The sequence below is a fragment of the Hipposideros armiger genome, unplaced genomic scaffold, assembly GCF_001890085.2.
Source record: "Hipposideros armiger isolate ML-2016 unplaced genomic scaffold, ASM189008v1 scaffold_64, whole genome shotgun sequence".
In the NCBI taxonomy this organism is placed as follows: Eukaryota; Metazoa; Chordata; class Mammalia; order Chiroptera; family Hipposideridae; genus Hipposideros; species Hipposideros armiger.
Genome location: NW_017731414.1, coordinates 2,976,632 through 2,991,230, shown reverse-complemented (window position 1 = coordinate 2,991,230; position 14,599 = coordinate 2,976,632). Strand labels below are relative to the sequence as shown.

The 14,599-nt window shown below is 45.0% G+C and overlaps 1 protein-coding gene across 1 annotated transcript in view; it reads left to right on the top strand.

Moving 5' to 3' along the window:
* Positions 1-13,287, top strand: part of SLC18A1 (solute carrier family 18 member A1) — a gene marked incomplete at its 5' end in the record, with an annotated part of 26,288 nt that extends 13,001 nt beyond the window's left edge. Inside the window, 8 exons of the mRNA XM_019641846.1 lie at positions 1,105-1,165; positions 1,248-1,343; positions 8,053-8,131; positions 9,094-9,145; positions 10,834-10,897; positions 11,145-11,264; positions 11,485-11,618; positions 12,419-13,287. Coding sequence (XP_019497391.1) covers positions 1,105-1,165; positions 1,248-1,343; positions 8,053-8,131; positions 9,094-9,145; positions 10,834-10,897; positions 11,145-11,264; positions 11,485-11,618; positions 12,419-12,532 — 720 coding nt within the window. The remainder of the gene's footprint in view (positions 1-1,104; positions 1,166-1,247; positions 1,344-8,052; positions 8,132-9,093; positions 9,146-10,833; positions 10,898-11,144; positions 11,265-11,484; positions 11,619-12,418) is intronic.
* Between the last annotated feature and the right edge of the window lie 1,312 nt (positions 13,288-14,599).

Here is a 14,599-nt window from a genome sequence, read left to right as displayed (position 1 = left end):
TAGTAGCTTGAGGGGTGGGTTATCACTTTATGTGGGATTTAAATGTCTATTACGTTGCTTTGTACACCTGAGACTAATAAAAAAAAAGAATAGCACATACAATTATATACAGTACACAATACTTGATAACAAACAACTATGTTCCTGGTTTATGTACTTACTACACTATGCTTTTATCGTTATTTTAGAATGTACTCTTTCTACTTATAAAAAAAAAGTTTGCTGCAAAACAGTACCCTGGGTTACACTGGCAGCAGCTTCATACACCTCTTGCTTGCCGCGTCTCCTGATTGCATAATTTCTCTTGTGCTTGAATTAATCTTGTGTTGTTTTGTACTGTAACATGCTGTACAGGATTGTAGCCTAGGAGCAATAGGCTATACCATACTGTATAGCCTAGGTGTGTAGTAAGCAATACCATCTAGGTTTGTGTCTGTGCACCCTATGATGTTCGCACAATGACTAAATTGTCTAAAGACACATTTCTGAGAATATATCCTTATCATTCAGCAGCATATGACTGTGTGTGTGTGTGTGTGTGTGTACTCATGTGCTAAATATATATATATATATATATACATATATATATATATATGTGTGTGTGTGTGTGTGTGTATATATATATATATATTTTTTTTTAACTCAGAACCAGAAGGGGATAATGACTTTGGGACCTGAGTATTCATAGTGATAACATCTCAGAGCTAGAGAAGCCCTTAGAGACCATCCAGGCAACCTCTCTTCCAAAAGCATCATTCCAGACTGTTATTCTATCACAGTTAAATATCAGAGTTGGTATTTGTTTGACTCCAAGCCAAAGATGGCTTTGAGAAATCCATATCAAACCATGAAGAAAGATACAAAACAGCAAAAAACATGGGAAAGTTTGAGCTAAATACCTTGATTTTGTAGCCAGGTCAAACCAAAGTGTGGGTAACCTAGGGACTCCCTACTTGCGATTGGCATCTGAAGTGGGGCAGCATTGTAGAGCTGAGCCCTGACCCTGCAAAGTCTGCACTAATTCCAGGTTTGTACATTCTCAGATTCTGTGAAAATAGATGTATATACTGTACAAATGGGAGTTTTTGTTGTCCATGTTCTCAGAGTGCCAAGGGGACTCCGCTGCTTACACTCCTCAGAGACCCTTATATCCTGGTGGCTGCAGGTAAGCTGACAATGCCTCCCCTTGTGTTGGGAAAGTGCGGGCTTCAGGGCAGCCATGGTGCCTCACGGAACTCTCCCCCCAGGCTCCCTCTGCTTTGCCAACATGGGAGTGGCCATGCTGGAGCCCACACTGCCCATCTGGATGCTGCAGACCATGTGCTCCCCTGAGTGGCAGCTGGGTAAGTGACCTCAGTCCTCAACTCAGGCTTGAGCAGAAGTGTGTACCATGGGCCCTTTCTTAGGTAATTAGGAAACATCATCAGGTCCAGTTCTTCAGCATTACAGAGGGACAATGTGCTTCCTTTGTAGAAGAATGACCTGCCCGTTCACACCTGTAAATCAAGCCTGATTGGGTGGATAGAAACAGCTGGAGCAGGGCAAGGTAGGAGGGGTTGATGGGGGCTACAGAGCAGTAACTTCCCATGTGCTAGAACCATTAATGATTTCTAGTCAAAGGGCCTAGGTTTTCATTTAGGCTCCATTGATTGGCTACGCAAACTGTGCAAATCGCAGAAACTTTCTGAGCATCATTTTCCTCATCTTTAAGATAGTCATCAGAATACTATCTAGTTCAAAGGGTAATTTGAGGGATAAATGGCCTACTATGTGGAAATGCTTTGCACCTGTAGAATATTACTGTGCACCACCATTACCATCGCATTTTCTCTCTTCAACGCCCCTGCCCCCAGATTACTGTTTTGCTATCTTTTCACTCTACAAAAGGAGCTTATGGAATATATTGTTCTGTAGCCCTCACCTCGGTAAGGTGCTGGGCTCTGTACCCCAGTGGAGAGCTCTGGGCCCAAGAGAGAGGCCTCCAGCCTCCTCTGCTCCATGGAGAGATGTCCTGGTGATCCATCTGACCTTAGAGAGGAGACACTGGCCCTATCCAGGAAGCCTGAGGACAGGGACACAGGAGGCTACGTGCAAATCACTCAGTCACTGCAGGGAGGAAAGGCTTATGGGGCCAGAGAAGAAGCTGATAAGGACCTGATGTGGATCTGCATGCAATGAAAAGCACTAAATCTAATTTTTAGGGCACAATTCTAAGCCAGTCTCGCAGCCCCAAATTGAATTTTTCTGGGCTGCAGCTGCCTCTGACCATGACAATTAATTGAGTTAGTTGTGTGCTCCGTGGCAGCCGGCATCCCCTGCCCGGAAGCTCCCGCCATGCAGGTGGGAACCTCAGCTCAAAGTGGCCCTTCTCCAGCTTTCTTCACCCACGGGAGAGAACGTTAAAAGCAAATTAGCCATCAGCCAGTAACTGGTGAATTGTTCATTGTAATGGTCACAACAGTTTCTATTCGCACTGTTTCCTCTCAGTGCAGAGAGGCAGATAGGCAGGTGAGACCTGGGGAAGCTCACAGGGTAACTCCACACAGTCCTCCCTGCAATGGAAGCTGCAGCGGAAAGCCCTCGGACAGTAAGTCAGAGCAGCAGGAGGCTTTGTCTTCCTCTGTCCTTTCCATCTTCCTCAGGGCTGCTCTCCACCAAATCGCCTAAAGAGCTTGTTAACACCCAGCAATTCAGTGAAACGAGTCTGCGTTCCTAGTAAATTCCCTGGTGGTGCTGCAATGGCCTCAGGGACCACACTTTGAAAAATATTGCTCTAAATGCAGAGCACCTCTCAGTGCTGGGAGGAGAGAAGATGAGGCGTTTGACAGCGACTGTCATCTGTGACTGGGCACTCTCTTGGAGGCCGCTGTATGCCTGCTGCTCCCGCCAGTGGAGGAAGAGCTCAGGTTTTGAAAACAGTATTACCTGGGTTTGAATACTGATGGCCACTTACTGGTTGTGACCCTGGGTAGGTTATTTAACCTCTCGTGGACTCCACTTTTTTCATTTGTAAAAATAAAAATGGAGTTGCTTTTTAGAGTTCTTTTCAGGATTCAATATTCTATGAATGATAAAAGGATTCATTAGCACAGCGCATGGAATACAAGATATACTCAGTAAACAAAAGTCATTACTATTTTCGTAGTTGTTGTTGTTTAAATCACTTTGACAGTCATAGGGATGTGTAATCCCCACCCCTTGAAGATGTGCTGTGAAAAGTACAGATATGTCTGTGGACATACAGTCTGGAACACCTATTTTGCACAGAATGCCCCTGAAATGCAAGCTATACCCAGGTCCTAAAGAACAAGGCACACTGAGGAAAATCTCATTCAGGAAACTGCATTTGAAATGAGTTAAGAGGATAATATAGAAAGCTAGTGGGCTTCCTAGAAGAGCTCGTTTCCAGATATCAGTTCAACAGTTATATAGCTATAACTTCTAAAAATTTTAAAGCAATTAAACATAAACAAATGTGTACAGTTTGAAACAGATTGCCACCTGTACAGATTAAGTAGATAAAGTCACTAAGGTATACTTTACTTCCACCCCACAGAAGAGAATATTAAAAGCAAACAAGCCATCAGCCAGTAACTGGTGAATTGTTGACTTTGGGTTTAACTGTAATTGTCACTACAGTTTCTATTAGGCAGCACTGTTTTCTCTTGGTACAGAGAGGCAGAAAGGCTGGTGAGAGCCACAGAAACTCACACTGCTGATTCCAAGCAGTCCCTTGTGCCAAAGCCATCTGTGCTGCCACACTGGTGGTGCAGGTGGTGGAGACACCCGGAGTTGGAGTGAAAAGGCATGGGTCCAATTCCTGACCCTGTTCTTACCAGTTATGATGCTAATGTTAAGGCCAGTACACAGAGGGCATTTATTCTGTGCCAGGCACTGTGCCACAAGGTTGATATACGTTATGTCATTTAAGTCTCACAACCAGCCTACCTAGTAGGGATTATTATTATCCCCATATTTCAGAAGCTTCTTAACCTGACCCACTTTCCCATCGCCTCCCAAACCTTGGGCCCTGTGGAATTCCCTGTCATGGGCAAGCATCCTAGTGCCCTCAGTCTCTTCTCTGAACACGTCCTTCATCTGCTTGCCCTAACTGAGACCTGAATGTTTCCTGAAAATATCATCTCCTGCAGCCCTCTTGGCGGAAAGTCCATGTTCTTCCAGATTTTGCTCTCCTTTGCTGCTTCTCGGTCATTTCTTCTTCATTCTCCTTTGAAGGCCCCAACTCCTTTGGAGGTCACATTGTTAGATTATACTACCCACCTCTCTTAATTGCAGTCATCCACTGACCTTTTAGTAACCTTCTCATTTATTGTCAACACCTGGCATGTATTCTTTATGCTCTTTATGCCTCTGTTCCTGTCACCATTTTTTGTGTGTGACGTCAATATCCAGGTGGATAAACCTCCCAATATCTTGGCCTATTCCTTAATCTACTCTCTTGCAATGATCTTTTTCTCCTCTCCACCTTAACTAAGCACACCTTTATATAACCTTGACCTTGACATTATCATTAATTGTATCACCTCTGAAACCTCAATTCTAAGCACTCTAGTTATCACCTTACATATTCCCTGCTCAGGTATTCTAATACCTCCATACCAACACATTTTGGCTACATTGAGATTACCAATCCATTGGCTTCAGTTCTGGTTCTACTTCCATCACTACTCACATCTTCACTTCTTTCTTTACTCAGCTTGGATTCCATCATGATGAATCCAAGTCCATTATTAATGTCACTCCTTTGAAAGCATTGATGCTCTCCCCGTGGTGTTGTCACCTGGCAAAGCTTTGATGCTGGTTAAGCCTATCTGGTTGTCAACTCCTTGTCTGCATGTAAGCAGTGTGATGGGACTGTAGAAAAACACACAACCAGGCTGGGTCTCACCTTAGATTTATGACCACAAATCCAAAGTAGGTTTGTTTTTCATTTTGTTTTTAGCCCCTCTATAATCTTTTTAAAATTTTATTTTTAATTATAGTTGACTAAAGTAGGTTTTTACACTGTCCAACAATCCTTCTATAAGTCCCACTTTCTTTTTTCTTTTTCTTTTTTTTTTGGCTTTTTAAAATTATTAGTTTCAGGTATACAAAACAACATAATGATTAGACATTTACACAAGTCACAAAGTGATAACCCCAACAGGTCTGCTACCCATCTGACACCATACATAGCTATTACAATACATTGACTATATTCCCTATGCTGTACTTTACATCCGGTGACCATGCATGTATATATAGTTTCATAATCATAGTTGACATTCAAAATTATTTTATATTAGTTTCAGTTGTACAGTGCAGTGGTTAGACATTTATATAATTTATGACGTGGTCCTCTGATAAGCCTAGTACCCATCTGACACCATACACAGTTTTTACAATATTATTGACTATATTCCACATACTGTATTTCACATCCCATGACTATTTTGTGACTACCAATTTGTACTTCCTAATCCCTTCACCCTTTTCACTCATCCCCCCAACTTCCCTCCCACCTAGCAACCATCAGTTTGTTCTCTGTATCTATGAGTCTGTTTCTGTTTTGTTTGCTCATTTATTCTGTTCTTTAGATTCCACATATAAGTGAGATCATATGGTATTTGTCTTTCTCAGTCTGACTTATTTTCCTTCCCACTTTTCAAAATGACTATGTAATACTTCTCCATTCAGACCTCCTATACCCCCTTATCTCTTCACCTTCATCATTCTCAACTCCTAGTTGTTGAGAAAATAGAAGTAAGGAGAAGGGAACTCACATGTTCCCATCATTAAAAACACCTCATTTCCCTGCACCTATACCCACATCACTGCTTTCTCTTTATAGGCGAGGCGCCTCAGCTCCTATCAAAGGCCAAACTCCTTGTTTGTTTTTTATCTTGTAGATTGCACCCCCCTCACCTGTTCCACTGGCTGCTCCTTTTCCCCTTTGCAATATCCTCCTCCTCTGCTAATTTTTTAAATTAAAGTTTATTGGGGTGATAATGGTTAGCAAAATTACTTAGGTTTCAAGTGTACAATTCTGTAATACATCATCTGCATATCACATTGTGTGTTCACTACCCAGAGTCAGTTCTCCTTAGGTAGATAGAAGTCCTTGAAGGCTCAGACCTTGTTCTCCATCCCATCTTTCTTAGATGAGTCTAGCCATTCCCGTGGCTGTAAGAACTATGTATAAACCACTGAGTTGAATGTTTATATCTGTGTTTAGGATCTGCCCTGGGAACTCTAGACTTGTGCACCCAACTGCCTGGCATCTCCAGCTGAATGTCTAATAGTCCTTTCAAACCTCTCACGATCTCCCCAAGGTTTTTCTTTATCTCCAGCCACCCTACTGATTAAGACAAAAATCTGGGAGTCATCCTTGATTCCTCTTTTCCCCCACGCCTACTATGCTCACACCCAATCCAACAGAAAATTCCACTAGCACTACTTGCAAAATAGCTCCCATTTTATTCACTTCTCTCCGTAGTGACTTCTGAGTCACTAGCACTTTTCTCCTGGGCTCTTCAGGTGGTCCTCTGGCTTCCACTCTTGTCCTGTGAAGCCATTCTTTTAACCACACCTAGGCGACTTTAAAAATATAAATCAGAATATGTAATTTCCCTCCAAGGCTTCCCATTTCACTTGGAATAAATTCCAAATTCCAGTCGTACGTTTTCTATCACTCTCCATTTTGCTCATTGTGTTTCAGCCACACAGACCTCCTTTCTGTTCCTAGAACAGACTAAGTGGTTTCTTCTTAAAGCCTTTATATTTGCATTAGGTGTTTGTTTTGGGGGTTTGTTTGTTTCTGCTTGAAAGCTCTCTTTTGATTGTTCAGGCCTCACCTTAAATGTCACCTCTTCAAAGAAGCCTTCCCCAAGCCCCAAATCTAAGTTAGCCCTTATTCCTGGTCATTCTGCCATATCACCACACTACATTTTCCTCACAGAACTTATCATTTTTCAACATTATCTTTTGCACTTATTTGTTTACGTGTTTATTGTCTGTCTCCCTCCCCCTTAAATATAAGCTCCCCAAGGACTAGGCTTTTGTCTATCTTTGGGGGGGTTTTTGTAGTTTTAAAAACAACAAACAGTGTGTTTTGGAGAACAGTGTGTTTTTCCAGGACCCATTAGCTCCAAGTCAAGTAGTTGTTTCAATCTAGTTGTGGAGGGCTCAACTCAGTGGCCTATGTGGGGATCAAACCGGCAACCTTGGTGTTATGAGCACTGTGCTCTAACCAACTGAGCTAACTGGCTGCCCCGGCTTTTGTCTATTTTATTCACCCTTCTATTCCTAGCCCCTAGGATACCTGTCACATAGTAAAAGCATGATGAAAGTACTAAATTCATGAACAGATGAATGAGACTCAGAGAGGGTAAATAAATTGCCCTCGGTCACAGAGCTAACAATTGGCCAAACCACAGTGTGAATCCTGAACTGTGGGGCCCCACAGCCCAATACAGTCCAGAGCTCCTGACTCGGTTGTCACAGAAAATAGTGTGACCAGGGCTTCAGTTTACAAAATACTTTACATATGCTGTCTAAGTTGCTCCTCACTATAAACTGTTATGACATAATCATAGCTTTGTTTTTCCCAGATGTGGAAACCAAAGCTCAGAAAGGCTTAGTAACTTATCCAAGGTCACGACCTGTGCAATAGAAGGTCAGGTAAAGAGCAAGGCAGGATTTTACTTCCCAGGAAGTATATATGTCTTTTTCTAAAGCTCATGTTCTTATGCTGATAGCCAAGGATATTTTATACATGAGAATGGCTCATTAGGACCGTTCATCAGGAAGTCTAAGTGGGGGCTGGAAGCTCATTAAATGTATCGAAGCTAAACAAAGCACTGCTCCTGAGGATCGCAGAGGTATGGGACCCCATGTTATCAGCTCTGGGTTTGCACAAGGATCTCCAACCCACAAAACAAAGTGGTCTGCAATCCTTGAAGGTATTGGGGGGACTTCACTGTCCTGTAGGAAATAAGGTGTTTTAGAGTAAACAGGGCGTGTCCTAAGGTGTGAACCTTTGTCTTTCTACAGGTCTAGCTTTCCTGCCTGCCAGCGTGTCCTATCTCATTGGCACCAACCTCTTTGGTGTGTTGGCCAACAAAATGGGTCGGTATGTAGCCTGGGGGTCTGGGAAGAGCAAGAGGAATATAAGGTGGGAGAGTCTTTGGAGGTTGTCTCTACACCTGGGATGATGAACAGTTTCCCTGAGGTTGAAGGTTGAGGGCAAGTACCCATGGATAAAAACTGTCCAATGGGAGGATGGGGGTGGGTACGTGGTGAAGCCAGTGTAGAGAAAGCATGGTCCTGAGCTGGCTGCGATTGAAGAGGCAGTGACTATTTGAGGGGCAGCCCTTACTTTCCAGATGTGTGTTGTCCAGTTGAAGAGATAAAATAACCCCACAGAGAACATGTATGAAAAAAAGTACTTTGGGGCAGTGGTTGTCAAACTGTGTTCCATGGAGCTTTAGGGAGTTCTACTGAGGTGCCTCAGAGGCCACCAAGGGGTGGGGACTAGGAGGCATGAGTCTGGATTCTGTTCCTCCGCTACAATGAGAAGAGCCTTAATTTTATCTTTGGAGTTCAGCATACGAATTTTTAAAATAAGTTTAAAAACTACTTTTATAAGAAATCAGCAATGGAAAGAAGTTTGATATTTGTGTGTTGTGTGGTTTTTGTGGTGGACCATGAAGACCAAATAAAATATGAACGGGGAGAGGTAGCCTGAATTGGGAAACAGGATGAATTAAGTTTCGGGGTTACTCCCAGGGGACAAGTACCTGCTCAGTCAACTGGTTCTTCTTCCAAGGGAAGGAAGACTAGGTCCCATTGTACCTTCTCTGCTTCTGCTATGGAAAGAGGCATGGAGCCAGGGGAGGGATGGGAGCGAGCAAAAAACAGGGAAAGTGCACACTTGGGTACAAACTGATCACGTAGAGATGGGCTCATCTTCTCACATCCTCAGGGGTTCCTGGAATTAGGGGTGGTAGGACCAGTCAGTGAGGTGGTGATGGGGTGACAGGCCAAAGGGTTCTCTCCCCTTAGCTCCATCTGATGACAGCTCTTTTCTCCCAGGTGGCTGTGCTCCCTGATTGGCATGGTGGTAGTAGGTACCAGCTTGCTTTGTGTAAGTATACTAAGGTCTACTTGAGGGAGAGAAACCCAGACATTTAAACACCACTTTCCTTTAAAATGAGCAGAGGGTTGACTTGACAAGGACCGTCAGAAAGACCATTTCTGCGTACGTAGGAATTTAGCACTGGGAGAGATGCCACCAGGCATCCCATTCAAGGGAGGTGGGGAAGGAAAGGGAGAGGACAACGGGGCCGCTAGAGCCAGAGCACTGAGGCTCTGTGTGTGGGTATATGAAGCAATCTGTGTTGGTATCTATTTCTGGGGCCAGCAAGATGGTGCATTTTAGGACTTCATTCACTCATCCTGCCCTGACAGGACCCCGTAAGCCACGAGGTGAACCGTCATCTGTGCCTCAACCTCCAGGGCCAGAATGTTTGGTAGAAGAAGAAAGAAAGACGGGCTTCTCCATTTTCAAGAGCCCCCTTCAAGCTCTCTAAGCCTTCCTTTTGTCCTCTCCACGTGGGGATCCTAAGCACACTTGCCTCCTAGGCTTGAGGGAGATGAGAACAGGGCTGTAAAGCACGGAGTATAGCGCTCAAGAAAGGCTGAGGTCCTGAACAGGAGTACAAGCTCCAGGTTCAGTCCCAGCTTTACCACTTGATGCTCGCATGACCTTGAGCTAGTTACATCACCTCTCTATGCTTAGTATCCTCATCTGTGTAGAGAGGATTCTGATAGCACCACACAGGGTTGTCAAGATAATCTATATAAACCACAGCAGTGTCTGCCATATAGTGAGCCCCTAGCAAATCTTGGCCAATACTCTTTTTTGGGGGGGAGGGGAGGGGAGGAAAGTGTGTTTTCCAGGACCCATCAGCTCTAAGTCAAGTAGGCATTTCAATCTAGCTGTGGAGGGCGCAGCTCAGTGGCCCATGTGTGGATCGAACCAGCAGCTTTGGTGTTATGAGCACTGTGCTCTAAACAACTGAGCTAACTGGCCGCCCCTGCAATACGCTTGATAAAATATAAATACCCCTTGAGGAATCATTCCCCCAAATTATTGTCAGCCACTAACAGCTAAAAGGTAGGTTAAATCCTTGAGGGGTGAGTGTGCTAGGGAAGCAGGTTTGGGTGATAGATGCCCAGGGAAGGAGGGAAGGAACCAGCACAAGAGGAAAGGAAGGCTTCTGTGGGTAGTGGGGAAGGCGAGACAGTGAGTTTCACAAGCTTGCTGACACCACCTGCCCTCTAGCTTATGGGTAATTGGTTATTGGTGTCTCCCCTCTGTCTTCTTTCTCCAATGGCTACCAAGTTAGGATTTGGCCTAGACCTTTGGATGATGTCGCTAACAGAAATGAGAGGAAACTCCCTCTAATCAGTGAAGAGTGAGGACAAAAGTGTGTGTCTGTGTGGAGAGGGTAGAGAAAGGGGAGTCTATGCAACAGAAAAGGACCATTATGGTAATAAAGGAGTCAAATCTGAAGCTCAAACTTGACCTTACCACTTGTTAGCTCTGTAACTTTGGACAGTGCGTTTAACCAAATGGCACCCATCTAGTTTCCATATCTTTAAAATGGAAGTAAAGAGCCTTCTTCACAAGAAGGTGTGAGACTCCAAATAGAAAATATATGTGGCACAGAGCACACCTTACTAAATGCATTTCGTGTGAAAACGCTTCGTTGCTGTGCTGCCCCTACATGGCCCAGCTGACTCATGATGAACTTTTCCTTCCCGATACAGGTTCCTCTGGCTCATAATATTTTTGGCCTCATTGGCCCCAATGCAGGACTTGGCTTTGCCATAGGTAAGAAGTCCCTTAAAGGAAATAAGGAGTCCCTCAATGATGGCTTCGGGTCAGATCAAAGGAGGTCTGTAGAAAGACAGTAGGGCAGCTGGCATGGGTGTGGCGATCTGCGCTCTTACTCCCAGATCTGAGTGGAGGACAGCAGGTTAAGGGAGTGATCTAAAAGGGAGGAGGAGGGAGAATGCACAGACAGGGAGGGGACTGGGGGTGTTGCCGACAGAAGGCATCCTGTTTGCTCTGGCCACAGGCATGGTGGATTCCTCTATGATGCCCATCATGGGACACCTGGTGGACCTGCGCCACACTTCCGTGTATGGGAGCGTCTACGCCATTGCCGATGTGGCCTTCTGCATGGGCTTTGCTGTAGGTACGTTGGTGGCGGGAGAAGGGAGCACCCAGTACCTGATGTCCCAGCCTCCCTTTTCTGCTGTTTACCAGCTGGAAGTGAAGCTGGGAGGCTGATCCTCCCAGGCTCCTAGAGATAGTTGACCCTGGGAGTCCTCTGGGTCACCTGCTGTCCCTCCCGTTGTGTCTTCCATGTGATCGAGGCTCAATAAACACCAGTGATTTTGATTTGTTCCTCACAGGCCCATCCACTGGGGGTGCCATTGTGCGTGCCATCGGCTTCCCCTGGCTCATGGTCATCATCGGGGTCGTGAACATCACCTATGCTCCTCTCTGCTACTACCTGAGGAGCCCACCAGCCAAGGAGGAGAAGCTTGTAAGGGGCTCTGACTACTACTTAAAACAAAAATCTTCTGTTTTTTTCCATGTCCCTCATTCCTTTTCATCCTGTTCTCTTATTTCCTCCCTCCCTAACCGTCTCTCTGCTTTGCCATGTTTTCTAATCCCTTCTTCATTTTTATCTTTCCTTTGTGCCCGTCCTCATTTCCCCTTCTCTCCCTTCACTTTCTCTCTTACACCAGGCAGGTAAGCAGGGTCCTAAAAAGGAAAATGGGAAGTTTGTAAAGAGTTGAAATAAGGACCATCAAAGGTATTCTGTAGTTGCCGTAGTTACTAGCAAAGTGTGAATTACCAAACGATCTCCCTAAAATAGGCAGAATTTCACTAGGCACATTCATTCATTCATTCATTCATTCATTCATTCATTCTGCCATTATCTTTACCAGGTCATGTCTTAAACTATCAAAACCCCAGGGCAGAGAACCACATCATATGATTTTAGTTAAGAAGATACTTTCCCCTTATTGAAGCATAAGCACCCTGAGGATCTGGGTGGGTTAGGGATGGATGTGGAGGCTGCTCTAAGGAACAAGAGAAGGTCTGATGGGGGGTGGAGCCAATTTCATCTGTAACCTGCACTACCGCTGTTAGGATTCAATTAAAAGATAGCAGATGTTTGTCTTGACTAAGGGTGCTACACTTGGGAAGCCTGTGTACGTACAGAAAACAGAAAGAGGGTTTCCTGAGCAACGCTAGACTTGGATAAGCTGGCTGGGAAGGGAGTGGGGAGGCCGCTTAAAGATGTGCAGTGATTCCTCTTCCTGCCTCTTGCTGCAGGCAATCCTGGGCCAGGACTGCCCCATGGAGACCCGGATGCACGCAGCCCAGCAGTCCACGAGGGCGTTTCCTCTGGGCGAGGACAGCGATGAGGAGCCTGGCAGTGAGGAGTAGCAGAGCAGGTGGCCCCTGAGCCTGTCACATGTAGCTCCATGCGGCTCTGACTTCAATGACCACCTCTTTCCCTGGAAGCAGCTCGCCAGGGGCCACTCAGCAGGCTTCACTTCCCTCTTCTGTGGGTGTCTCTTTTCCTTCCACAGGTGCCATCTCAGGTTCTCTCCCCACCTGTGTAACCCGCAGCTCTCCCTCTATGCTTTGATGCCCTCAGGAGGCCCATCTTTGTGGGAATACAGAGTGATACTTTTTTTCCAGCTTCTGGGAGGCTGATTAAACTTGAGCTGTGACAGGTTCTGCAAGGAGTGACTCATTTCCTGGAGGCGGCACAGGATGCCCCTGAAACCAGTGGGGTGACTGACAAACCTCCTTTCATCTGTTATCTGATTTTCTTTGGCACATTCCCAACCAACTATCGGGGTTTTGTGCTCTGTTCTCAATACAGTCCTCCCTGAGTTTTCCCAGCTGAGTTGAGAAAGCATCCTCAACGTTGTACTGCTGCCAAATTGCCAATTTGGGAAATCTTTTGCCTGGTGTTTTTAAGCTGAGTGTTTTTTCTGTGGCAAAACCTACAGCCACTAATGTGACTGCCCTCAGTGAGTGGGAGGCCTCCTCTTTTCTTCATTACCAAACGGAAGGGAAAGAGCCCGTTTCTCTTATGCTTGAGTTACTGGCATTCTCACTATGTCCCCTGTGGGTCTCTACCTTTCCTAAACCTGTTAGACTCTAAGAAATAAAAGAGGACAGAGAAAACATCTATTAGCCCCAAGGTTTCATGGGAAGAAGTGCAAAGCAACTGCCCTTAAATTCCTCCCAACTGTGAATTTCCTAACGAGTCGCTGAGGATCATAATGAGGCATTGTTCACACTTGCTAATGAGTAAGTTATTACTTAATTCAGACATGGTAAACTAGATAGATGCTCTTTTGTAGCAAAAGAGAGTGTGTGGGCAAATACAGTAGGCACCATAAATATTTTGACACTTTGCCACTTTTATGAAACAGAGTTTGAGTGAGAGGGCTTCAAAGAGATGGGAAACGTGACACCCACCCTTAAGTAGCTTCCCATCTACTTGGGCAAACAGGACATACCCAGTATAAAAATGATCAATACTGCAAGTTATATACGCTCTGTGTTCAAGTACAAAGAGGTAGGGACGCTCATGGTCTGGGTTGGGAATAATGGCAGAAATGGAGGCAGGGGCAGGAATGGGAAGACCCACAAACACAAGCTGTGGGGTGCAGGCGTGTCAGATTGGGGTGTTCAGATTTGACTCTGGAATGATACCTGACTCTGATTATTGCACTCTTGTGCAGGAGTTTGGTGGGTTCCGTATATCCCCAATCATCAGAACACATTCAAGCTGAGCCTCAATGAGTCTTATCCCTTGGACAATAGATGTTTGATTTACAGATATGTTTTTAGGGGGTTGCCATTAACTAGGCTCGCCTGATATGCAAACTCAATGTGCTTATATCGTCATTTCATCAGGGTGATATTTATCTCAGATTTTGAAGGAACTCAGAGATAAAATTAGGAAATCATTTGTCAAAATATATAAGCTATAACTACAAACATGGGCTGAGTGGATGCCACTGTGAGTGCTGTGCAAAGCGGAGAGGGGCACCAGGTGGAGTGTGGAGCGGTCAGGGACCCTGACAATGGTACTCTGCTGATTCTCACATCCACACGGAGGAGGATTTATAATAAAGGATGGACTTGTTACAGAAACAGTTAATACGTTTAAAAAATTATGAAGAATTTTTTTTAAACAAGAAATCTTTTTTTAAGATTTTTATTGGGGAATTGGGGGATGGGAACAGCGCTGGGGAATTGGGGGAAGGGGAACAGACAAGTTGCTGTCCTTTTTGTTCTTCAGTCTAGTTGTGGGGGATGTTGCTTCATTGGCCCAAGTTGGCACCATCATTGCGCTCTTCCCAGGAGAGGCAGATCAGTCACCGGCTTCTGGATGGCCGCTCACGCTGGCTGCTGGCTACACACACGGTAGCTTATGGCAACCAACAGCAGCAGGGGCTGCAGCCTATGCCATCGCTGGCGACTCACGGC